This window comes from Phascolarctos cinereus, unplaced genomic scaffold (genome assembly GCF_003287225.1).
Source record: "Phascolarctos cinereus isolate Bilbo 61053 unplaced genomic scaffold, phaCin_HiC Scaffold_8;HRSCAF=390, whole genome shotgun sequence".
Classification (NCBI taxonomy): Eukaryota; Metazoa; Chordata; class Mammalia; order Diprotodontia; family Phascolarctidae; genus Phascolarctos; species Phascolarctos cinereus.
Window position 1 is genome coordinate 8,801,876 of NW_027556291.1, and position 26,830 is coordinate 8,828,705.

General features: G+C 42.2%; 1 protein-coding gene across 3 annotated transcripts in view; it reads left to right on the forward strand.

Annotated features, from left to right (window-relative positions):
• The window catches only part of DOCK11 (dedicator of cytokinesis 11), a 174,493-nt gene that overhangs the window by 24,843 nt on the left and 122,820 nt on the right, over positions 1-26,830 (forward strand). For all 3 annotated transcript variants that reach the window (XM_078147802.1, XM_020963411.2, XM_020963412.2), the window contains exons 2-6: positions 18,447-18,563; positions 18,661-18,750; positions 19,350-19,432; positions 22,079-22,148; positions 23,898-23,993. In XM_078147802.1, the coding sequence (XP_078003928.1) occupies positions 18,447-18,563; positions 18,661-18,750; positions 19,350-19,432; positions 22,079-22,148; positions 23,898-23,993 (456 nt within the window). The remainder of the gene's footprint in view (positions 1-18,446; positions 18,564-18,660; positions 18,751-19,349; positions 19,433-22,078; positions 22,149-23,897; positions 23,994-26,830) is intronic.

Here is a 26,830-nt window from a genome sequence, read left to right on the forward strand (position 1 = left end):
GCCACATAGGTAGGAAGTGGCTAGGCTAGAATTTGAACTCCAAATCTTGGGTCAAACTCCAATAGGAATGGTGGCCACTAAAGCATCACAAGGATCCCTGCCCCCTGGTATTGGCTTAGAAATCAACATAATAGCATGATTTCTGTTCTCCTGTATTTTTATGTACTTTGTTACATATTTTCCAATGACATTTTCAGCTGGTTCAGCCACGCCTATTATCTGGAGCAATGCCAGTAGGATGGGGATGATGCATTTAAGAAGTCAAATGTTCACTTAGATGATACGAATGGAGGATCATTGATTTTGAGCTGAAAGGCCCCTTAAGAGCCATGCCATTCAACCCCTTCCTTTTACAGGTGAGGAAACCTAGAAGTTGAAATGTCAAGTGAATTACCCAGAGTCACACAGACAGATTTGAACCCCAGCCATCGAACTCCAAATACAGTGGTCTTTCCACTGGACCAAATGTTTCTTCCCCAAATACTGTATATTTTAAAAAACAAAACACCAAACTCCAGTGCTGGCCATTTAAAGATATCTCTTGTTACACTGAACTGCTTCACGGTTTTGAGGTTTTCTCAACCATTCTTCCCCAGCTCCCCTGCAATACACGGGTAACAAGCAGACTGCCTCCCCTTCTTCCAGTCCTCTTATCCTCTCCTGGGGCAATCTGTGCTGGAAACTTGCAGCCTGGCCCCACCTATCTTCACATTCAAATTTCACTGAGCACTTTCTGTGGATCAAAGGTGGAGTTGAGGAGACAGGGGTACAGAAGACAAGATTCTTTCCCTTCTGAAGCTTATGGCCTCATTGGGGATAATAGCACCAAACATTTGCTTGGTGGTCCACTTTGTCCCTTTTGAGTTTTTTTTCTTTCTTTTTATTTTGTGGAGTAATATGAGTAATGAAAAGGATTTCTGGTTATATTTCTTGAGATTCTCTTCATCCTGACTTCACTCAAACAGGGAATGATTTCAGTGAACCCCACATTCATTGGGCTTTTGGGGAGGAGAGGTTAAATTGGTTATCCTTGGCCCCAAAGGACAGAACTAGAAACAGTGGGTAGATGGTACACAGAGGCAGATTTGAGGATAAGGTCAGGAAGAAATTCCCAGCAATTTTGTTGTTCAGTTGTTATCAGTCATGTCCGACTCTCCATGACCCCATTTGGTATTTTCTTGCTAGAGATACTGGAGTGGTTTGCCATTTTCTTCTCCAGCTCATCTGACAGATGAAGAAGCTGAGGCAAACAGAGTGCAGTAACTTGGCCAGGTCACTCAGCCAGGAAGTATCTCAGGCCAGATTTGAACTCGGGAAGATGAGTCTCATGACTTCAGGCCTGGCACTTTATCCACTGCAGCACCACCTACCTGCCCTTCCCAACAATTAGAGATGTCTAAAAGTGGAATGAGTTGCCTTGAGAGTAGAGGGTTACCCTTCGCTAAAGATATTTAAGCAAAGGTCAGCCAATAAACAGTCAGTAGACACTTATCAGGCATCTACTATGTGCCAGGCATTGTGCAAAGTGTCGAGGATACAAATATGAAAATAGGACAGTCCTTGCCCTTGAGAAGCTTACAATCTAATGAGGGAAGACAACACACAAAAGGAAGCTGAAAACAAAGGGAAGATGAAAGGGGAAGGGGGTGGCTGGGTCACTTAACTCAGAGACATGGTGGAAAAGTGGGCAGTTAGTTTGTGAAGTGGATGGTGTGCTGGGCGTGGAGTCAGGAAGACCTGAGTTCAAATATGGCCTCAGATACTTATTAGCTATGTGACCTTAGGCAAGTCACTTCACCCTATTTGTCTCAGTTTCTTCATCTGTAAAATGAGCTGGAGAAGGATATGGTGAACCCCTCCAGTATCTTTGCCAAGAAAACCCCCAATGGGGTCATGGAGAGTTGGACACGACTGAAAGCAACTGAACAACCCAAATGGTGGCAAAGTCAGAGATACCCTAGAGTAGTATAGCCAGGTGGGCAATGAGGAGGGGAATGAAGTGGGGGCAGAGATAGGAGACAGAAGGAAAAACAGAGTAGGGTAATGAAGCTACAGGCCAGTTGTGCACACTTGACAGTTTTCAGAGGTGAGAATATCGGAGGTGAATGCCTAAAGCAGGTACAGAGTCACTGCCCTTTCCTCTGTGAGTATGGCCCCAAGTTCTGCCGTGCTAAGGCTGCTTCCAAACGGATTGACCAGGAAAGGTAGAAGAGCGCTCCATTGTGAGCAGGGGTCATTTGGGAAGAGTCCACTGGACCCTCCTTCATAAAGGCATGGCCCAATCTAATCACACTGGACCGAGCCTCCCCCAGCTCTACAATAAATGGTGACACTTTTGCAAAGTCACCCAGGACTTGTAAATTGCACTTTTGAGTCTTCATAGTTTCTTCCTGCTGCCTGTGGCTTTTAGGATGATAGACTTCCTTTACATACCAGGAAATAGGAATTTATAGCAACTTTAAGCCAAAGATATTGAACTGTTAAGGATCCAGTGGTCAGGAACTTTTAACTTTTAATTTATTCCTATGATGATTTCAAGGCCCAACCATTTCAGTACAGTTATTTAGGACAGCCTGAGGACCTCTTAAAGAAGGCAAGTCAATATATAGATTTACTTCTCATTTGAAATGTAAATAAATGAATTATAGTTGAAAAATCCCTAGAAAATGACTGGGCCCCTGCCCTCTCATCATTTGTAGTTGTTAGAAGTCTCATGTGGGGTAAGAGGAGCCGGGGGTGGGGAGTGGGGTAAGAGTGGGAAAAGCACCTTCCTAAAATGCTAAACCATGAGGGAAACCATGTTGGGAAACGTGAGCCTTCCAAATGGAATTTGGGTTTTGTTTTTAAATAATAATAACATTTCCATCCCTATTCGGTAATATCTAATTAAGTTTGGGAGGTGGCCTGGTAGCTTGACGTAGTGGAAAGAACCCTGGATTTAGTGGATTTGGATTCAGATCCTGGCTGTTCTAATCATTTGCTTTATGACCTTGGACAAATCACTAAATCACTTATCCCTTCTATGCCTCAGTTTCCTCCTTTGTAAAATAAGGGACTTGGACCAAATAATCTGTAAAGTCCTTTCTAGTTCTAAAATTCAGTGATCATTTTGTGATCCATGCCATGGATTGAGTCTTGAAAAAGAATCTTTGACTCTTCTCCCTGCCAAGGCGCTCCCCTGCCTGGACTGCTGCACCACTCACCTAATTGATCTCTTGGCTCTCCAGTCTGTCTTGCATATCCGTGCCACGTTAATCTTTTTAAAGCGCTCCTTTCCTCTTGTCATTTCCCCACTCGAACTAATGGCTTTCCAGTGCCCACAGAAGCAGATTCAGACATCCCAGCCCCAAATTCAAGGTGTGTCTCCCCACCCCCATCCCTTCTCTCCCGGCTCTGTGTTCATGAGCCCTCTGCTTCAGCCAAGCTAGACTTGCTGCTCACCCCAAACATGCCTTCTCATGTCCTGCTTTTGTGCTGCTTTGTACATATCCCTTCCGTGCTCCTCTCTCTTCACCTCCACCTGTCTGAATCCAGCTTTAATCCCATATCCTTGGATCACCATAACTGGGCCTCTTACTACTTTATGATATGGTTTATGGCATGCCTTGGTGATTAGTGAGCTGGCCTTGTAGTCAGGAAGAGCTGGGTTCAAGTTCTGCCTCTGACACCTCCCTGTCGAGTGGTCTCTGTGCCCCAGACTCAGTGACGCAAGAGGCCCAATGAAATCCTGGCTGACCTCCTCTCACCCCTGCCCTGCCAAAACAAAGGGGGTTGACCTTTTGATGCTCACGTTTACATCTTGTCTCCCTAGCTGCATTGTGTAAGTACATCCCTTAAATCATTCAACATTAAGTGCTTCCAGTGTGCGTGTAATGAGCATAGAAAGACGAATAAGAAAGTCTCTACTCTCAAGGAACTTGCAGTCTTGCGTGGGCATAAATGATACATATACAGTTGCCTATACTCTTGCAACATTTCTTGTTTGTACCTGTCTTTGGAGGTTTCCATATTATTATTGTTATTAACATGCTGCCTTGTACTGTTATTTGTCATCTCATGTACGTAGAAGGGAAATAGGATTGTGTCTTGCCAGCCTTCTAGAAGTGAGCTGAAGTCAGATTCTGGCAGAGTGGACCAGACGTCATGATAGACAAGCCTAGCTAAGTGCACCGGAGGGCTGGCCACCAGGTGTTGGCCTATTGTTTTGGCTGCAGCAATTCCAGGAGACAATCCACCAGTGTGTATAGGGTTTGATATCTTCATGGGTAGAGGGAGTACCCAAAGAAAGCACCACCCAAGCAGCCAAAGCCCCCCACAGTGGGCTAACCACTTTGTGTTGGAGAAGCTAATTGTTCATTATTGCATACAATGGGTCCCAGGCAAGCACCACATTTATTTAGCCAGGCATTGGCCTGGGCCATCTGAAATCGGCTTTGTGGACTTTCCTTTAAGAGGCCGTAAAACCCTTGCACCTGGTCCATCTCATGCAGGGACCACTATATATGGAAGGCCCCCTACCCCCCAAAAGTACTTTGTGTCTATTGGCTATGAAGGGTTAGGGAGAAAGAGGAGAACATGTTGGAAATTGCAAATCTGGGACATGGAAAGATGGTGGTGCCTTCAGTAGGAGTAGGGATGTTCAGAAGAGAGGTGGGTTTGAGGAAAAAACATGATGGAACTTGCTGTCTGGTGGTCTTTGGTTGAAAAGATTTATGCTGGTTGGGAAGAGATTCAAAAAGAATTTAGGCCAATTTAAATTAATGCAAGTCATATGTCTCTATAATACTCTCACTATTGATTGGAGAAATGTGAATTAAAACAATTCGGAGGTTCTACCTCATACCTATTGTATTGGCTAATAGGCCAGAAAAGGTAAATGACAAATGTTGGAGGGGATGTGGGGAAAAAAGAGACATTAATGAGTTGTTGATAGAGTTGTGAACTGATTCAGCCATTCTATAGAGCAATTTGGAACTATGTCCAAAGGGCTATAAAACCCTGCATACCCTTTGACCCAGCAATACCACTACTAGGTATGTATCCCAAAAGAGATAAAAACAAAAAGGATAAGGGCCTATATGTACAAAAATATTTATAGTAGCTCTTTTCTGGGGGGCAAAGAATTAGAAATTGAGGGGATGCCCATCAATTGGGGAATGGCTGAACAAGCCATGGTATGTGATTATAATGGAATACTATTGTGCTATAAGAAATGATGAGCAGGATGCTCTCAGAAAAACTCAGAAAATCTTGCATGGGCTGATGTAAAGTGAAATGTACTGTGTACAAAGTAACAGCAATACTGTAAGATGACCAGCTGTGAATGACTTAGCTATTCTCAGCAATACAATGATCCAAGACAACTCTGAAGGACTTATAATGAAAAATGCCACCCTTCCCCAGAGAAAGAACTGATGGTGTCTTAATACAAATTGAAGCATACTTTTTTTTTACTTTATTTTTCTTGAGTTTTTTTGTCTATATTTTCTTTCATAACATGACTATTATAGGTATAAAAAAGTGTTTTATTAAGAGAATCTTGCATATCTTTAGCACATGTATAATCTTTTGAGGTTGACATTGGGGAGAAGTCTTTTCTCGTGGCTCCACTGTCAGTACAGACCACTGGGATGGATCGATGGGTCTGACCTGGGATAGGAAAACTCTATTTGGTTGCTTTATGAGTGTTCTTTTGTAAACTACTAGGTTCATGACCCAAGTAGATCAGTCCTTTTAGGATTTTGTTTTGTAGTTTAAGCATCCCTATTTATGATTTTGTTCTTCTGAAAAGGCATAGGACAAGCCACACCATAGTTTTTGTTAAGGAATTCTGGGATTTCATTACTGTGGGTACTCCTTTTTCTACACCTTAAATGGTTTGCATTGAGTTGCTGTGATTGAAAAAAACTATCAACTGGTGGCCAACCCTCTGGCCCTGAGCCCAGGAATGTGCTGGTAAATGTTTAACAACAGCCTCTCCAACAAGGCAGGGCACACTTTTAAGTTTAATTTACATTATTAACATTTTCTTAATACTTAAGTCTAAACAACAAAAAATGAATGAAGCCCCTCTTTGCAGCATTTGCTAATTTATGAAGCATAAATACTCACGCTGAAAATGTATGTTAGCTTCAGCTGATTCAAACTGGTACCAGCACACCTCTGTCAGAGTCTCACTTTTTTTTTTTGGCTAGGCAATGGGGTTAAGTGACTTGCCCAGAGTCACACAGCTAGTAAGTGTTATGTGTCTGAGGCTGCATTTGAACTCAGGTCCCTCCTGACTCTAGGGCAGGTGCTCTATCCACTGTGCCACCTAGCTGCCCCTTGTCAGAGCCTCACTTCACTGGGCTAGGCTTATCATCTCATGAGGTTGTTGGGTCTTGATTCTAAGCCTTTCCGGTTTGGTAAGCCCTGTTAGAGCATTTGATAACTCAGGGACACCTCTGTGCCATAAAGAGCCATCTGATGTGGGCTTTAGTAGAGGCAGTAGGATATCATATTGAGAAAATATGTCCAGAGAATACTAAGGTCTGGGGGATGAACCTTTGTTTATCAGCCTGTGTGCTCTGCTAGTGCCTTCAGGATATCAGGAGAAAGCAGATAATGGCCACAACACGTTGGGTAGTCCTCCTGTGTGTGTGGGTGGGGGGGTGATGTGAATGAGAATCACTCAGGATGTATAGGTGTGGATGGGTTGTGGGTCCCGCATCGATGAGTTTACAGAACCACTGGAGGGCACCCTTGTGGCAATCAGCAACATTCAGTTATGACAGTCAGTCAACAAGCATGGATTAAGGGCCTACTCTGTGCCAGGCACCGAGCTAAGTGTCAGGGATACAAAAAAAGGTAAGAGACAGTCCCTGCCCTTGAGGAGCTCACAGTCTAATGGGGGAGCCAAAAAGCAAACAAATGTATGCAAATAAGTTGTAGACAGGAAACATAGGAAAGAGGGGCTAGGAAAGATTTATGTGTCTGATTATCTACTCATCAACGGCTTTGAAATTTGAGGAAGAATGTTGCTGTTGTACTAAAGCTTAGACTGTCTGTCATTTCCATGCCCAGTGAGTCCTACATAGGAACAATATTCTTGTGATTAGAAGGTTCCTGTTCTTGTTATTACTTCCTGTGTTTGAGACATGTAACTGTCAGAAAGGGGAGTTAAGTCAGTTCATTTCTCCAGTTTTCAGGATCTTGGATAAATGCTTTGGAGTTGGAGAAAATGAAACTTTTGACTGAAATGGCTTTTGGGGGTGTTTGTTTTGAGATTAATTTGTAAACTCATTGCTGCTATCTCATCTCATCCCTTAGCACAGGAAATTGAGAGTTGGCCGGGTGTAGTAAACCCTTACCAGCATTAACTGAGTTGGATATTAAAAAATGGCCCCTCTCAGCATTTATTGGGATTTGTTTATCCCTTGTATTTGAGCAATGCTTGATATAATTTAAAAAAAACCCTAAAATGAAGCTGAATGCTGGGTTATTGTAATGACCAGTCTTAGGTCCCAAGAAGAGCTACCCAGTGGTACTTTACCTCCCTTCTTTCCCTGGATATACATGGGAGATTATGAGGGTACAAGGGGAATCTCATTGACTGATTCTGAGAGGGGAATAAAAATATATCCAGAAATAAAATAAAATAATAAAATAAAAAATTGGAAATAAAATGCATCAAAAAAAAAAGAAAATGAGGGTTAAGTTATTTAAACAAAGTTTATTGTTTGGTTTCAGAATTCAGGTGATAGAAGCCTTAGGGAAAAGTCCTTTTCCAAACTAGGGGAAAAAGGAGTGTTAATATGACTTTGGGGACTTTAGAAGTGACTTTGTTCACTTACAAAAACTGTCCCCAAATGGAAGGAGGGGTTTTCTTTTTTCCTTTGATTCCTTTTATCCTGTGAATCCCTATCTTTTGGGCTTGTGTTTTCTGGATTTCTTTTTAAGGTCGCCTGCACGTCCTTAGCTTCTCCCATTTGGGCTTTTGCATAGTATTATTAACATCAGGTGCCCTAGCCTCTTCATCAGTCTCTGCTGACTTCTAAAGACTTCTGGCTTTTGACATTATTTTGTTACTGTCTGTAATGTGTGTCTTGCCCATTTAAAGCTGAATCTGACGATTCCTTCTGTTCTTATAAAGAACTTGAGGTGTTAATCCCTTCCAGAAAGAGCAGCTCGAAAGGGAGAAGCCGTAGATCGACCACTAGCTCCCCAAACCACGGAGTCTTGGTATCTTCTGCATTTATTAAAAGCCAAAACCTCCCTTTGGTAAACATTATAGCATTAGTGGAAACAGCTTTGAATGAATTTTGAGAATATTTTGCAGGATAGAGTCCATCCCCAAATTGAAAGGGTTTGAATTTTGTTTTTATTCAGCTCAGTGCAGGTAGATTCATGCCTGTCTTAGGAGGAATCTAGGAACACAATGGAACTTGTGACCCTTTGGTTTCTCTCACACAATGGCTTTGATAGATTCCTAGAAGTGAGCACTGTTGTCTCAATTCTGATTGACTGATCTGAAACATTCTCACCTAACAAAGGTAGTCACTTGTAAGGGATGGGCTAGTCACTGGAACCCCACACTTTCATTCAATTAACAAATTATTTTCTCTCCCATCTCCCTCCCCCCATTGAAAAAAAAAGAAAGGAAAAGGAAACCCTTCTAACAAATATGCGGGTTCATCCTCTCTGAAGCATTGGGTTGGATGGCTTCTTAGATTCCTCATAGCTCGAGGGATGGCCTTTTTAGCCTACTTGAGCACTTCCTGTGGACTCAGCCCTAGGCCAGGCACTCTGGGTACTGCCCAAGGGGCTGAGACCACTGCAGGTGTAGAACAGATAGCTTACTTCATCAATGCTTGTTGAATGAATGAATATTTTAAATATTTCATGAATGAAACTTGGACACTCTCCTAATCTTGCCGAATGAGACTCTGTAAAGCTAAATTGTCTGGCTCTTTCAGTAGCTTTGAGATAAGTTTGCATTCTTGTTTCTGCAACCATGAATTAAATGCTACCTTTGCGGCCTGAAGGAGCCATATGTTTTCTTAAAGTGCTTAACTTATCAATTAGATCTGAAGCTCTAGTAGCCCGAAGACAAACAGTTGCTTTAGGGCCAGTGAGTGCTGAGGAGGCTGCTATTTGGGAAGCTTATTTTTTCATCTCGGCTTCCAGGGAAAATGCTGACACCTGGGCTCCTTTCTTTACAGATGGCCTCTGTCCCTAGCCTTTTATTAAGTGCTGAAACAGAGCAACCTTTACTGGGAGACCCTCTAGATAGGGCCAAATTTTTTATGCCATACATCTTTCAACTTATCAGAAAGCTATGTTGGCTAATGAGAGGACATCTGGGTGGGAGGGACCTTTCCCAGACTGAGGCCAGGATCCCTTTGTCAGGACAAAGGCTCCAATAGACATAAAAGAGTGCTTTTCATGGTGCTAGAGTAAGGGCCCACATTAATCCCATACCACTACATCTAGCTATGCGACCACTTGTCAGGAATGCTGGGAAGGGTGCCCTTCAGGTTGAGGTTGGTCTAACTGACCTCCTCTGAAAATGTGGTCATTCTGTGAGGTGATGCTATAAAACCCATTACAAAGAACTTCATTGCCTCATAGATTCATTTATGCATCTGGTAAAAATCATGTTCCCTTTTGCATTTAAATAACAACAAAAACAGTATAACCGCCTCCTCAACCGAGGGGGAGGAACTGTTAAGTAGGGAAGTACTAGCTCCAGTGATTTATCTGGCAGAAACCTTGTGCCCCTTGAAACCTCTGTGGTGGCTGTGACAGTACAGCAGGAACCCTGAAATGCCACTGATGGGTTGAGTACCCTGGTCAGTGTGATAGGACTGCTCTTGTGAACCTAAGAAATAGGGCAGCTACCCAAAGCCATCCTGGTACTCAGATCAGCATCTCTAAAAGCAGAGTTAATATGAATGTAATCCAATCCAATCTAAAACACTTATTCACTGCCTACAGTGTGCCAGGTACTGTGCTAAGCACTAGGGACACAATAAATAAAAAGAAAGAGATGTATGATTAGCCCTTCTTCAGGTTCTGGTATAAGAAGAAGACAGGATGACTCAGCAAAGCAGAAATGCTGTTTAATAATGAAATGGATAGCAAAATAATGCCTGTCTTGCATGATTTTGAAGAGAAGATGGACACCCTCAGAATCAAGTTCCTAAAAGCCTTTCTTAGAATTTGATGGCAAAACAGAGCAGTTTTAAAAACAGGTATCTGTTAAGAGCATCATACATGAATATATTCTCCCACAATATTTTACAGAGTATAAAAACATTTCATGACCTGCATATACCAATACATACTGTAGCCATTACTACCATAAGAACCATAGGATGAAAGGTGGAGCTATCTAGAAAAACTCCTTTTAAAAAAATTAAATAATATTTTATTTTTCCCAATTTCATGTAAAAACAATTTTAACATTCATTTTATAAAATTTTGAGTTCCAAATTCTCCGCCTTTTTCCCTTCTCCCCTCCCTGAGACGGTAAACAATTTGATATATAGGTTATATGTGTGCGGTCATATAAAACATATTTCCCTATTAGTTATGTTGTGAAAGAAAACATAGACCAAAAAACCCACAAAAAAAGAAAGTGAAAAATAGTATTCTTTGATCTGCATTCAGATGCCATCAGTTGTTTCTCTGGAGGTGAATAGCATTTTTCCTCATGAGTCCTTTGGAATTGTCTTAGATCATTGTGTTGCTGAGAATAGTTAAGTCATTCACAGTTGATCATCATACAGTATTGCTGTTACTGTGTATAATGCTGTCTTGGTTCTGCTCACTTCACTTTGCATCAGTTTCTGTAAGTCTTTCCAGGTTTTTCTGAAACCATCCTGCTTATCATTTCTTATAGCACAAGAGTATTCCATTACAATCATATACTACAACTTGTTCAGCCATTCCCTAATTGAGGGATATCCCCTCAATTTCCACTTCTATAAATATTTTTGTACAAATAGGTCCTTTCCCCTTTTTATCTCTTTGGGATACAAACCTAGTAGTGGTGTTGCTGGATCAAAGGGTATGCACAATTTTATTAGGAAAACCCCTAAGGACAGGCATCTACAGTAACACTACCTTAACAGAAGCAGTTCGAGAAAACTATTGAAGTCTATGGAAAGACTTGGGAAGACTACGTGAATATCGAACAACAGTGTTCAGTAGAAAACAAATATCATATTGCTTGATTAAAAGCAACCAAAAAAGAACCTGCAGTATAGAATCTGGAATCAGAAATTCTTGTTTCCCTTAGGCAGCAATTGAAAGTGAAAGCCAAAAACAGATAAGGCAATACAAGGTACCAAAAGAGCACGAAGAAGTGAGAGGAGAAAGAACTCCCAAGAAAGGAGGATAGAAAACATTTCTCGTCTCTCTGATGGAAAGAAGTCCAACAGAGTGACAAGGAAAATTGGATCAGATGTGAAACAGATTTTCTGCCATCAATATAATGAATGATAGAGTAGTGACATAAAAGGAAATGGCTACAAGTGGAGAGTAGCAGGTCTGGATAAGATCCATAATTATTGGCTCCAAGCTTCACAGTATGTTCACAGATTATTAGCGAAGCACTTTACCAACTTCCTCTCCAATATAAGCCTGATTCCATTGTTTTATTTTTAAATCAGAAGGCATCACATGTTTATTACCAAAATATGAGGACCTCAGTAACTCCTCTAAAGACATTGGCTAATTGCCTAATAGGAAGCATACACAGCTTGTATTGCTCAAGAACTCTATAGACACTTAGAAGAAAATAACATATTGGATGAGGAGCTAAAAGAGTATGTCAAAAAGTCCCAAGGATATAAAGAACAACTTATTACTGATCAACTGATTGTTAGACAAGCCATCCTGAAACCACTGAAGCATTCATACCTCTTTGTTCTGTACTCAAGGCTTAGTCAAGTATTGCAAATATATAAAATAGATCTAAGCAGCGTGAGAATATAAAAGTATTTCATGTCTTCATGGAAGACTGTTCTTTATTGACATGCCAACTATCAAGAATACTTGTTATAGAACATGGTATCTTCCAGGGAGACAGTTTAAGTCTGCTATGGTTCTACTTAGCCTTAAACCCATTATCATCATTCCTGAGCAGAACTAAGTCTGTCTGTCTTCTTTTTTTTCTTGCTTTTTGGTGAGGCAAAGAGGATTAAGTGACTTGCCCAGGGTCACACAGCTAGTTAAGTGTCAAGTGTCTGAAGCTGGATTTGAACTCAGGTCCTCCTGACTCCAAGGCTAGAGCTCTATCCACTGCGCCACCTTGCTGCCCCTAAGTCTGTCTTTCAAGTCAAAGAGAGATATATCTGGAGGACATCAAGTTATAAAGCATCCTAAACAACTCCTTCATCTCATGAAGACTTTCTCCAGTGATCTAAAAATGGCATAATATGTACCAGGGATTAATAGAGATGAAAGACTTTGTGCTCAAATCCAGAGGTCACGTTAAACCTGTGGATGAAGGCAATATTTACAGATGACTTGGTATTCTCCAGGCAAGGCACAAAAAGTAAGGCCGGCAAAGAGAAAGCTGAGACTATGTCACGTTAAGGGACTGTCTGGCAAATTGAAGTCAAAACTTAACAAGAAGAACACAGAGTGACTATCATATCAGTTTACTGTATACTTTTTGGCACTGTAAAATGGATGATTTTGGCTCTTGCAAGTGTCTAAACAAATATCTGTAAAACGTTAAGGAAACACAGGGCGCTTCACCCTAGGGCAACTACAGCAAGATTAACATTGCCTCTTCGGAAAGAAGGAAGAAAACTGATCAGTGTTCATAGAGCACAGAATAAACAGGTTAAAAGTGTGCAGAAATTCTTCTGGAACAGACAGACTTCATTTCACAAAGAAGTCATAAAGGTTGACAGCAGGTATATGGTACTGTGTATTCCTTAAATGTAACTGAAAGTGGTTTATCTTCAGGTGGAGCTTATCCAAGAATGGAATCAAAACACTCTTTGTGGGCAAGCATCCACATGAAACAGTAACATGTTGATAAGGAAGTGTTGAACAAATGGTTATGTCATGTGGATTTATTATCTGAAGTGAAGAAGTTTATGATAGTAATTCAGGATCAGGTCCTTGCCGGTAGAAATTATAGGACGGTTAATCTTAAGAACCCTGGAATTATTGGTCAGCAAAGTTTATGCAATGAAATGGCAGTAACTATAGCTTATCACTGCAGATTGCAAAAAAATATCAGCTATTGGGTACCAAGAAAGATATAATGAGGTGGCTAGAATTATACACCAGAAGATCATTATATGTCATATACTGACAGATGGCAACTCCCCATTCTACAAACCTGAAGTATCTTTGAGAATTCAATAAATAAATTATTAGAACTGTAGCAGTTCTAATAGAACTGTTGTCTTTAGCCAAATAGACATAACACTGATCCATAAAAATATAAGAATAACATATTTATAGATGTTGCCACACCAAATGCTCTTTCGCTAAAGTCTGTAGAATGAAAAACTCTTAAAATATAGAGACCTGATAGAAGAAAGTAAAACCGTATGGGGATGGGCTGTCATCCCTGTTATCCTTTCTGCTACTGTGATTGTCCTGATGATGCTTTCAATGAGTCTACAGAAGATGAGCTTACATCTCAGTACTCTTATTCAGTTATAAAAAATAGCTATCTTATCTACTTACATTAATGTGCATTTAACTAAATATAAGAAAATAATTGAATAGCAATTTGTCCTTGAACCACTTCTATCTGACCTCCACTAAAAGAGAGGAGAAGAATAATGTTATCATGGTGATAGCTGACATCAATAACAGTGCCTGCAGGTTTTCAAAATATTTTAATATATTATGTTAATGGGCTTTCCAAAAAGGTGCATGACTTGGCAGACTTGAGGACCAGTTAAGTGGGAGATTTCACTTTGTAATGGAAATTCTAAAGGGCTGGTGTTCTGGTTCTTGACCCCTGGGTTATAATGGGTTTTGGCTAAAATCAAAATTCAAGGTCTATCTTTCTGGTGCTGACTCCTGGAGCTGTTCTGTTATGGAAAGTGATAGATCTTCCATTTCCTTTCCATTCAGGCTATTTGTCCATGCTCTCACAGGGAAAAAGGGTGGAAACAAAGTGCTAGACTCTAATCCTTCCTTTGGCCTCGACTGTTTTAAACGGAAGCCATGCGTATCTGGCTTCAAGGCAACTTTGTGGAACCAAGGGCCAGCATCTCCACTCTTCCTGTCACAAAACAACCCTTGTGAAGTAGAAGAGATGGATGGAGCAATTCTGTGAGGAGAAATGTATTTACAACAGAGTGGATTGGACTTTAGTCAGGTCTTTTAAATGACATTTGAAGACTTGATTTCTACCGCCATTTCTTTAAAGAAAAGTGAATTCTCATTGTTTCCTATAACATCCCTCACAGCTTCGAGGTGGATGTGGTTGTCACTTTTAGTAGTAATTGGCTTGGACTTTTCTTTTTCAAGTGAAAGGTAAACTATATGAGAAAACAAAATGTAGTTTGGTTGGGCTTGATGGTATTTCCCAGAGTCAGTTGAAGCAGGTGGTGGGAAGTCTTTGGGAGGTGATCCTTAGGCAGTCAGTCCACCTATTATGCACCTATTATGTTCTAGGCATTGTGGGTACAAAAACAGAAGGAAAAAGACTTTCCTTTCTCTCAAGGTAAATACTTTCTCCCAGTCTAAAGTCCTCTGATGAAGTAGGTTGCGCTTTGGTATTTGGGACTAGATTTCTCACCTCTCCTTAAAAATTATTGATATCTTTTGTTTTCACATCACTTTCATATTTGAATATATCTCTCACCTCCCCTAATTCAAGCAGCCATTCTGTTAAAAAGAGGAAAAAAAACAAGTTCAGCAAAATAATAATAATAATAACAATAATTTGTTGTTGTTGAGTCGTTTTCAGTCGTGCCCAACACTTTGTGAACCTGTTTGAGGTTTTCTTGTCAAAGATACTGGAGTGGTTTGCCATTTCCTTCTCCAGCTCATTTTACAGATGAGGAAACTGAGGCAAACAGGGTTAAGTGACTTGCCCAGGGTCACATAGCTAGGAAGTGTCTGGGGTCACATTTGAATTTGGGTCTTCCTGACTCTGGGCCTGGTGCCTGGTGCTCTATCCACTGAACCACCTAGCTGCTCTTATATATTATAATAATAATAGCTAACATTTAGATAGGACTTACTCTGTGCCAGGCAGTGTGCCAGGTTCTTTGCAATTATTATCTTATTCGATCCTGGTAACAACCCTGGGAGGCAGGTACAATTGTTACCCCCATTTTACTTATAAGGAAACATTATACTCTCAGGAAGATGGTTGTTGCTGAGGCTTCCTGACTGACTTTGGGTCTCGTACTCTATCCACTGCGCCCCCTAGCTGCCCCCAGAAGTATGGTAGCCATCACTAAAACAAGACTTTAGGGTTGGAATTGGTAGAAGCTATTTTCATTTCATTTACAATTCTGCATCTTCTGGTTTTGTTCTCTGAAAATATGTTGGGAGGAAGGAGGGTGGGATCATAGAATCATACAGAGCTAGAAGGAACCTCAGAACTCAGCCATTCCATCTTGTCTCCCTTTTGATGTATGATGAACTGAGGGCCAGACATGTTAAATAGCTGGCCAGCCTAGTAAGTGGCAGAGCTGGTATTTGAATCTAGGGCCTTTGAATGGCTAACTCCAACACTCATTCCACTGTACCATGACCAGCCTGAAATGTTATGCCTTGTCGAGATGGAAAATTAGTTTCTTCTTTAGTTATTGTGAAAGTGTCAAGCCCAAGATTCTTCTGAATTTGAATTTGCAGATGCAGATTTTTTTCGGGGAGGTAGTGGTAGTTGCGCATGTGTGCACTTATGTGCGTGTATGCATGTGTATATAATCCACCTGATCTGTACCTTATTTTGATACAAATCCAAACTAGCCATTGAAACTAGGACTCGCTGCTGCCTTTTGGGATCTTGTAAAGTAACTCCTGCTGGTTCGAATGCTTTTAATTCCTTTGGTTTTCCTCCCTAATTGTACAAGGGCTTGCCAGAATCTTCCCTCTTCTTCCCCCCAAACGGTCCAGAGCTCATCTGAGCTCATCTTTCTCTTCTGAGCCCTGGGCCCCTCCCTCTCAGCTGTTGTGTCCTGTTGATCTTGGTACTTGTCTGCCCTATCTCCTCTGGGGCCCAGAAGCTTCTTGGGAGGGAAAGAGTCATTCTGGCGCTTTTCTCTTCCTCGCTCCTCCAGGCCTTTCCCAAGCCTCCCATTTGTTCCTCGTCTATCCTGCCCCAGATTCACTAGACTGCTGGGTCTATGTGATTTCTCTTCGTTTTCTACCTTGTACTTACTTATCTGTGTGCAGGTTTCATCGTCTGTAGAATGAAAGCTACTTGGGGACAGGGACTGTTTGGTGAGGTTTTTTGTCTTTGTACCCCCAGCAACTAACCCAGTGGCCCACATATGGTAGAGGCCCAGAAGATTTTTGTGGGATTGAAATTGCTGAATTCAAACTGAATTAAATGATTGACTGGAAAGAAGGGAAAAAGCATTTCTAGAGCACCTACTATGTGCCAGGCACTGTGCTAAGCACTTTACAAATATCATCTTGTTTGGTCCTCACAAAAACCGTGCAAGGTGGTTGCTGTTATTTACCCCATTTTACAGATGAGGAAACTAAGGTAAACAGGGGTTATGGATTTGCCCAGCTAGGAAGTGTCCGAGGCCGGATCGAACTCTGGTCTTCCTATCTACATGCGTAGGGCTCTGTACACTATGCTTTTAGACATTATTATGTCAGATTGACAGCTGAGGAAACTGAGGCAGAAAGAGGTTAAAGTGACTTGCCCAGGGTCACACAGCTAGTAAGTGTTTGAAGTTGGATTTGAACTCTGATCTTTCTGACTCTAGCCCCAGCATTCTGTGAATAGTGGGGTCCTGTTCCTTCCCTTCCCCCACATCTGAATGTGTGAATACATGAAGTCCATGGGCTGATTGTGGACTACTTATATTCTTTTTCTAAAAGGATGATATATATTTGAATCTATATTGAGGGTATGTCTATACCTTTGATTTAATCAGTGGAGGGAACTCCCTCTACCCATGTAGAATGACAGTTCTTCTGCAACTGTAGTCTTAGCTAGCTGCCTGGGACTGGGAGTTGACTTGTCGGAGATGTACAGAATTCAGCAAATCTCTAGAGTCAGAGTAGGACCAATAGGAGCCGCTGAATGACCCTTGCTCACTGCTGGCCCTGGCAGCAGGGCTTTGGAAGCTACTAGCTGCCAATCATCTAAGAATTCTCCCTAATATGAGGAACCATCGGTCTCAACTCTGAACCATATACACTTCAGGTCTGAGCTCCCTGCTCCCTGGCCCTAGAGCTTGGTCCAAAGAAGGACACTCTAAAACCCCATCTGCTTCACCCATTGGGTCCTTTACTCTCTCTGGGATCCCAGCAGTTGACACTGTGTCCGTGCCCCTTCATGTTTCCTCTCACCTCCATAAAGTTACCTCACTTCATTCTTGCTCTGCCTGCTCTACCTCTCAGTCATGCCAGCCTAGGGTTGAAGTCTCAGCAGCCACCTGTACCTCCCAAGCAAGCCTTGGCTTAGGGAAAGTTGATCTAGATCTCTACAGATGGATCTGGAACCTCATGTTCTCCCTCCTTCTCTGACACTAGGGGTCCTGTGCATTAATGGCCTCCTTTCCTTGGACTGTCTTTTGGGATCCTGAATCTTACTGAACCTGTAAACGTGGTCACACAGCTAGTATGTGGCAGAGATTAGGCTTCCTGACTCCAAAGCTGCCTCTGATGGGCCATATTTGAGCTTTAATGTGTCATCAAGTGATCTTTATGTAGTTTTTGAAAGTAAGAGTCACTTAAATACATTTTAAAATCTGCTGTTATTTTAGTTATTGATTTTTGTCTACCATGATTTGGATCAATGTATATCTAAGCTTGGCTCTGATTGAGCCCAGAGGACTAAAAAGAATAGAAAGGTGAGAAAAGGATAAATGTATTACAGGCTCCAAGTGAGAGACTCCAGGGATTTGTGCATTTTGTGGAGTTAGGAAGTGATGCGACTTTGGAGCCCTAGACATCCTGGTGGATATCTGTCATTTTGGGTCCTCTGTCATATAGAACCCATGGAAGGCCTGGAGATCTCACACAGATAATCAGAGGGCAATAATATCATTTTAAGCAAGAGAAGTGTTGTGTTTGGTTTTCTTTGGGAGGGGGGTGTGGAGAATGGCACTTAACCGTTTTATGAAAGTGTTCCCAGGAAGTATTTTGGGGAAAAGAATGATTCCTTCACTTAGAATGCTATTTGGAGGAAATGGAGAAACTGAATGGTAAATTTCTCTTATTTTAAATGGGGCCATCTTGCTATTATCAGTGTGAATTCACAGCATGAATTCCTTTTTTTTTCCACAAAGGAGAAAACCAAAGTTGTCGAGCCTCTGGATTATGAGAATGTTGTTGCCCAAAGGAAAGCCCAGATTTACAGTGACCCTCTCCGAGACCTACTCATGTTCCCCATGGAGGATCTGTCTGTGAGTAGGGGAAGCCCTGAATCTGATACTCTGATGTTCACTCAAACCCCAGGGGCTTGGCGAGCCAGAGTCAGCAAGACTTGTCTCTTCCTCCTAGGTTTCAGTGATAGCGCGTCAGAGAAGAACGGTTGAGTCCACGGTCCCAGAAGATGCTGAGAGGAAGGCGCAGAGTCTCTTTGTCAAAGAGGTAGAGGCCGAATGGTTTCCCAGCTCCTGCTGACACATTTAATATACATTCCTTTTCTTTTATGGTGGTTGTAATTTTAAAGTAAGAGAGAGGCTGTCCAGTGTTCTACCTGGCCAGGCTGGGGAGTTCATTGGATTCTGTGTGAAGCAGAAATCTAGTTGCAATAATGTCCGTGACCTATACAGTGGCACCGCCAGGCTGCAGCTGAAGTGACTGGCCTACCTCCCAAGCTCCTCAGTCAGCCTCATGGAGATGCTAAGTCTGGGCAGAGACTGAGTAGAAGAGCCTCAGCTCCTAGGCTCCAGCCAGGAAGAGGCTGAGAGCTCTTTGCAAATTGCTTTTTTTAAAAAAAATTTTTATAAAGGCCTCTTGCCAAGCTCTTCCTTTTACTAACTTTTCCTCTTTTAAAAAATGTCTTTATTATCAAAGATGGCTGATAACAGGGAGGGGGGAAGGGCTACATTGAGAAATGCAGGTGACCAAAACAAAAATCAATGAGAATTGTTTTTAAAATCAAACACCCGGAGCACCTCCTTTTAAAATAACTATTTGTGTTTATTTTTCTATGCCCCCAACTAATGATTTCAGTCTGCTTTCAGTGTATTAAGACATACAGCTCAGACTGGCATGTGGTGAACTACAAGTATGAAGATTTCTCTGGTGACTTTCGAATGTTGCCCTGGTAAGTTGAACGAGCAATCAGCAGAAATAATTCATCATGACAGGGAGGTTTTAGACTCGCTTATTTATTTTTTTAACTAACTGAGGCCTCTTTGTATTAGCCACAATCGTACTCATATATAATAAAAAGAATGCCCCAAAGACCATCAAGGCAACAGTTGTAAAGCCCGTAAGCCCTCAGTGCCGCCAGCAGAGATGGTGTCCTGCCCCAAGGGAGGCAGAGAGGGCTGTGGGGGCCAATGGTGAGCTCAGCCGAGGATGCCTCCAGCTGGTACCTGTACCGGTACTGACGGGCTCCAGTTCCAGCTCACGGCCCATCTGGACTCACAGGGCGGGGATAACTGGTCCTGGTTTGGAGAGCTCCATCCAGTCTTGGGCTGCCTCTGCCCTTCTTTTTCATCCCTTCTCATTTTGGGGGATTTCTTGGCACTTCCAGTGAGTTTGCTGTTTGACTTTTTTACAGTCGATAGCTTTAAGAAGATCATCTCTTGTTCAGTCATTCCATCTACTGTCACACTTTGAGAGGACGGTGCATGACAATTTCAAAGGGTGTCCATTTTCGCTGATTGTTTCAGATCTTTTAGAAACTCCTGGTCCCACAGAAAAGCTGAGAATTTGGCTGAAATCCCTCTGCCCTCTTGTAAAAAGGAAAAAAATCCCATTTTTTGTAACTCCTCATGATTTATAAAATGTTCTTCCTCCCAAAGACCCTGTGAAATAGGGCTTGTAAGCATCGTCTCCATCTTAGAGATGAGGAAATGGAGGCTCAGAGGAACTGGGCTTAGCTGACACAAGGTCCTGCAATCTACAACACAAGCATTAATAACACTTCCAGTGGTGTGGTGTTTTTTGTCAAAGAAAACAAAATGAGAAGAAGCTGATCCTAATAATTGGCAGTTTTATCTATTTTTGTGGTTGCAAAAGATCAAAATATCTTCAAAGGAAGAATAATACCTCATACTTAAATGGTGCCTTTAATTTAAAGAAAGCAAACCATTGCATCTATTATCTTGTATCTCCTAATAACATCCTTCTTAGCAAGAATATGGTCAGTGGAAGCAATGGATGGAATCCCCATCCCTCTTTACGGTTTCTGCAAGAACCATGACATTTACATCAGTCTTGTTTGGTCTTTGAAGACAACGTATATACCTCAAAGAAATTCTTCTGTCTATGCACAAGTTGTTTTTCTTCCTAAGGACTTTCCTTGGTTCCATTACCAGCTAAAACATGTCTGATGGTAACTCTTGAGTGCCTTGTTCCTAGCTGAAATCCCAAAGCTACCTCTTTCTATGCCCTGGAGAATACTCTTGCTCCTCCCAAGCCCCTTTGCTAATAAAGCACTATTAAGCTTTGAGAATTTTTACATTTTCCCCCCAATATTTCCTCACAGTTATTGTCAAGGAGGTAGAGCAGGCATTATTCTTTCCTTGACAAATGAGGGTGTTTACTCTCAGAGATGTTAAGTGACTTACCTAAGGTTGCACTGCAAGGAAACAATAAAGTAGGTACTCGAACCTGGGTTTTCTGACTCCTCCTCATCGGTTGCCCTTTTCGCTAATCTAGTTGCCATGCTCCTTGTCTTTGTATTGACTGTGGGGGGAGTGGAAGGAGCATTGGGTGCAGGACAGTAAGGAGACCTGGGTTTTAATCCTGACCCTTTGACTGATGAGCTGTGGGACGCTTTTCTAAAGAGCGTGCCTCGATTCCTCTCTTGTGCCCTCTCCAGCCAGATGGCTTGGGAGGCAGAGTACTTGAGCGCCATTCCTGCTTCTGACACAAATAGTAAGACTAGTGAGCATTTAGACAGTGCTTTACATATATTATCTCACTTTATCCTCACAACATCCCTGGAAGGTAAGTGCTATTATTATGCCCATTTTACAGATGAGAAAACTGAGGCAAGCAGAGGTTAAGGGACATGCCCAGGGTTACACATCTCATAAGTGTCTGAGGTTGGATCTGAACTCTCATCTTCCTGACTCCGAGTCTAACACACCATCTGCTCCACAGTGTAGCTGCTTGGGCAGGTCACTTAACCAGCATGGGCCTCAGTTTCCTGTTCTGTGAAGTGGAGGGGTTCGACTAGATAGTCTCTGAGGTCCTTTCCAGTTCTTGATCTGTGATCCTTTGACTTGTGAGGCAGGGATGAGTAAGGTGATTTCTTTCTTCTCTTGTTAAATATAGATGGAATGAGGGTGGGAGGTGGTAAAAGTAAGACTTTGTTTCCTCCCTGTGGTCAGCCAATCCCCAACCCCACACCTCCGAGGCATAACTGCCACCGTTCCCTCATCCAGCCTAGGCCTGCTAACCTAAAGGTCCCCTTACTGAGGTGCTCCTCTTCCAGGGCCTGCCATTCCTTCCCCACAACACTCCCCCTGCACGCTCAGCCTCCTCTCTGAGGTCAAGGGGCTGGAGGCTGGTGATGTGCTGTGGGGACATGAGACAGATGCATGCTTTCAGGGCTGGGCTGGCCCCTCTCCAAGCATGGCTGTACACAGGGTGGCCAAACGTCTCTGCCTTGCCCTGGCTGTCCCTCTCTGTAGTTCATCGTGTCCTGCATAGGAAGGAGAGAGGAGAGTTCATTTATCTGGAAGCTTTCTCTATGTGCTGTTTGGTTTCTAAGAAGATTTCATTGTTTTTTCAGCAAATCCTTGAGACCAGAAAAGATTCCCAGTCATGTATTTGAGATTGATGAAGACTGTGAAAAGGATGAGGTAAGGGCAAAGATAATAGTATTGGCCTCGTGTCCTACCATGTGAAATTAAAGGCATTTTCAAAGTGAACTCTTCGAACATTCAATTCAGCAAACAATGATTAGGCAGCCACTATGTGCAAGGCACTAGGGATACAGAGATAAAAATGAAAAACACTGTTCTCAAGGAGCTACATTCTCTGTGAGTAGGTAGTAAAGGGGGAGGGGGAGTGCACCAACATTTGGAGAAGGAAACACCAGAAGCAAGCCTTGAAGAAAGATTATCGAGGGGCAGACGTAAGACAGGGTATGGGGGGCAGCTTGCAAAGAGATTAAAGGTGGACTGCAGAATGCATCCACTTTGGCTGGAATTTTGAGTGCATGAAAGGGCATAATCTAAAATGTCTGGAAAGACGTGCTGGAGGCAGATTCTAGAGAATTAAATGCCATACTGAGAACTTGAGAGTTTATCCGAGAAGCAGTAGTGAACCAGTGAAGAGTCATGATATGGGGAATGACATGCTAGCGATGTGGAGGATGTTTTGGAGAAGGGGGAGACTGGAACTCAGGAGCCAGATGAGAGGTGACGAAGATTTGACAGAGCAGAAGAGCACCCGTAAAGAGATGTTGCAGCCATTTGGCAGCTGATTGGAAATGATGCCGATGCCCTCAGCAGAAGTAGGAAGTTTGGAAGAGGGTGGAAAGAATGTTGGATGTGCTGAGCTTGAGATGCTGACGGAGCCTCCTGGTGATGCCAGCAGATAATTGGTCACATAGGGCTGGAATCAGGCAAGAGATTATGGCTGGGTTTGAGAGTATGGGAGCAGATGGTATCATCAAAGTGGGAAGAAAAACCAGAGAGAGAGAAAGAGGAGGACCCAGGACCGAGTGTTAGTGGTCGTCCATGCTTACAGGATGATAGGGAGAGGAAATGAGATTGTGTATCTGAAGCACTAAACTAACCTTAAAGCACCATATAAATGGCCATCATCATCACTGTCACCAGTCATCCTGCAAAGAGTAGAGGAGACTTGGACTGAGCCTTCTTGGTGGCTACATTTCCAATCAATCAAGGTTTTTAAAATGTGAAACACTACTAATGGGGAAGAGGGAAGGGAATAAGAAGTATTTCTAAGTGCCTACTATGTGCTAAGTGCTTTACAAATATTACCTCATTTAATCCTCATCACAGTCTTGGGAGGTAGGTGCTGTTATTATCTGTCCTCATTTAACAGATAATGAAACTGAGACAAATGGAAATTTAAATGATTTGCCCAGGGTCACAAAGCTAGTAAGTGTCTGAGGTTGGATTTGAACTCATAGCTTCCTAATTCTGGGCCCAGTGTACTAGCCACTGCACTACCTCAATGATGGTGCCAACTTCTCTAGAGTAGGACATACATTTCATTTATTTTTTTTTTCTGGACACAGGGATACCCATGCTGAACCATCCGCACCTCAGGCCAGTCCCTTTGTTGCCAACTGCCACATAGGTAGCTTCCGTTTTTTACCTTTCAAGGTTTACAAAATGCTAGGATCATAGATCTGGGACTGGAAGGGACCCCCAAGGCCACGTGTGGCCATAACATTTAGGAGTACTGATTATTGGTGTACTGGAGTGGCCCCCATTGGTCTGTGGGCACAGAGCTCAGCTTCACATGTAAATTCAGAAATGTGAAATACGATGGTACCTTACACAGGGTCTTATATATTGAGGGTGCTCGGTAAATGCATTTGGTGAATGGTTTATTGATATTTTAATTTGTTTCAGGACTCATCTTCATTATGTTCACAGAAGGGTGGAATGATTAAACAGGGCTGGTTGTTTAAAGCCAACGTGAACAGTACCATCACTGTTACCATGAAGGTAAGAACTCGTCATGTCGTGGAGCCAGGTACAATTGACTTGTTGTGGAGCGCGCCTCATTTTGTACTGACTTCAGTGGGATGTTTGAAGAAGCACAGACTCTGAGGGTACCTGTCTTCTTTGCTTAACATAAAAGTCCTCCTCAGTGGATGGCTTTTTAAGAGTGTAGACATAAAAATAAATGAAGAAGAGCAACTTGTTAATGACAATTAACTGCTACCCTCTGAGTCAGTTGATTAAAAGGGGAAATGACAGTTAAATGAAGAGAGTAAGCTCTGAAAAAAAGGACATTGATGATTCTTATGCCAAGGAAAAAAACAAATGAAATAAGAGTGTGCACAAAGACGAGGCAGTACATGAGAATTGTCACTTGATCCACTAAAGGCCAGAGTATTTAGAGGAAAAAGGGAACTTTCATCTGTGGTGATGAGAGAAGGATTCATGGAAAAGGAATTGAACTGGAGAGTCCAGTTTCCCTAGGTGGATTTGGGTATGGGAGGTCATTTACAGCAGAAGAAACAGCGTCAGTCACCTTCTGCAATTGGATAGCGTGTTTCATCATGAATCCTTAATTGTTGTATTGCTCAGAGTTGTTTGTCTTCATATTATCATTTTTATTGCATAAATTGTCCTCCTGGTTCTGCTCACTTCACTCAGCATCAGACCATATAAGTCTTTCCAGTTTTTCTGAAGTCAGCCTGTTCATCATTTCTTATAGCACAATAGTATTCCATTACATTCATATACTACAACTTGTTCAGCCATTCCCCAATAGATGGGCATCCTCTCCATTTCCAATTCTTGGCCACCACAAAAAGAGCTGCTGTGTATATTTTTGTACATGTGGGTCCTTTTCCCATTTGTATGATCTCTTTGGGATATAGCCCTGTTCTCCAAAATGGTTGGATCATTTCACAATTCCACCAACAAGGTATTAGTGTTCCAATTTTCCCACATCCTCTCCAACATTTATCATTTTCCTGTTTTGTCATGTTGGCCAATCTGATAGGTGTGATGTGGTACCTCAGAGTTGTTTTGATTTGCATTTCTCTAATCAATAACGATTGAGAGCATTTTTTCATATAACTATAGATGGGTTTAATTTCTTCATCTGAGAACTGTCTGTTCATATCCTTTGACCATTTATCATTTGGGGAATGGCTTGTGTTCTTATAAATTTGTCTTAATTCTCTGTGTATTTTAGAAATGAGGCCTTTATCAGAGAGACTGGTTGTAAAAATTCTTTCCCAATTTTCTACCTTCCTTCTAATCTTAGTTGCATTGTAAAGCCACAGTCATTTCAAGGAGACAATAACGTATTGAAAATTCCCTCTGCTATGATTGGCAGCAATTTTTTGAAAACAACAAAGAATGTTATTGGGGCAGGAGCTGATAGAGCTATGCCCTGGTCATGCTTATCAACCAGCTTGTAAAATTGCTGAAAATGTCCATGTCCTGAAAAGTCGTTGGGTCTTGGAGCACATGTCGCTGCTGCTGCTCATACTTAAAAACCTGCTGCAAAGAACCGGAGAAGGAGCAGATCGTGATATTTAGTAGCAACTCAGAGATTTGATAGAGGCAGGACCTGTGTTTTTCAAGTAGTGGCGATGGGTTTGCTTTGATCCGGTCACACTCTTGTTTCCTGACCCTCATGCCAGTGATCGGCACAGATTTGTGAGGTGGTAGTGTTCTCAAGATCACACCTCTCCCTTCTTAGTCATTGAAACTGGCAGACGTTTGTGGGAACCGGTGGATGAATAAATGGATGAGCAAATGGGATGCTGATAATCCCCTTTATCTCTGGGGTACAGATCTTCAATTCCTCTTGAGTTTGTCCTTTGATATTTTGAGCGGCTGTGGTAAAAGGCCTCTCTGACCAAGTCAAACTACTTTTTCAGGGCTATGGTCCCTGAACTCTCCCGTTCTTCAGGAAAGTCAGTCCAACCTCCCAGGGTCTTGGGATTCTTGGTGCAGCCCCAATAGCGACCCTGCTTTGGAAACCATCCTCTTCTGGCATAGTGGGTTCCTTCCATTTATCCTGCAGCACTCACAGCTGTTTGTCGTGAAACTTCATATGTTACTAAGATGCACCAATTGTACGGTCCCCAAAATAACACTGAGAGATGGAGCTGGGGGGCAGCTGCCCCTTGCAAAAGCTCTCTTGCTTTCCTGGGATGAGGAAGCCCGTGATTTCCATTTTACTCGGGCCTTACAATATATGTTGTTGTCAGTAGTAAAAGCCAAATGAGAAGTACCTCAGGAAATTAATAGATGTCTTCAAGGTCCACTTTCCTGTTAATGGCAACCCCCCCTCCCCCACCCCTACCTTCCAGTAGCTAGATGGGTGTACCATTAAGGGGGAATTGTGCAAATCCTGTGCCAAACTACTTATTTTATTTCAGATAGGGTGTCATCAAGTGATAATTGCAACCAGTAATTGAAACAGTGCCAGATGAGGATGCTGGGACAATTTTGTAACTTTGTAGCGATTCCAGACTTTGTTATATTAGCACCATCAGTCTGTCTAGCTGCTCTGTGTGTGTGTGTGTGTGTGTGTGTGTGTGCATATAAAATTGCCAAGAAAACTCCAAATGGGATCACTAAGCATTAGACACAATTGAAACAACTCAACAACAATTTGCACACATGTGTATGTATAAGGGAGAGAGAGAAGAGAAAACATCTGGGGGCAGTGGGGAATTGGCAACAACTCTTATCCCAAGCTTTTCTTCTGCACCATCTGTGTTCCAAACACTGTTCTAGGCACAGAGATAAAAATGACACAGTTCCTACCCTGAACGATTATATTTTAATGGGAGGAAAACCACGAATACGTA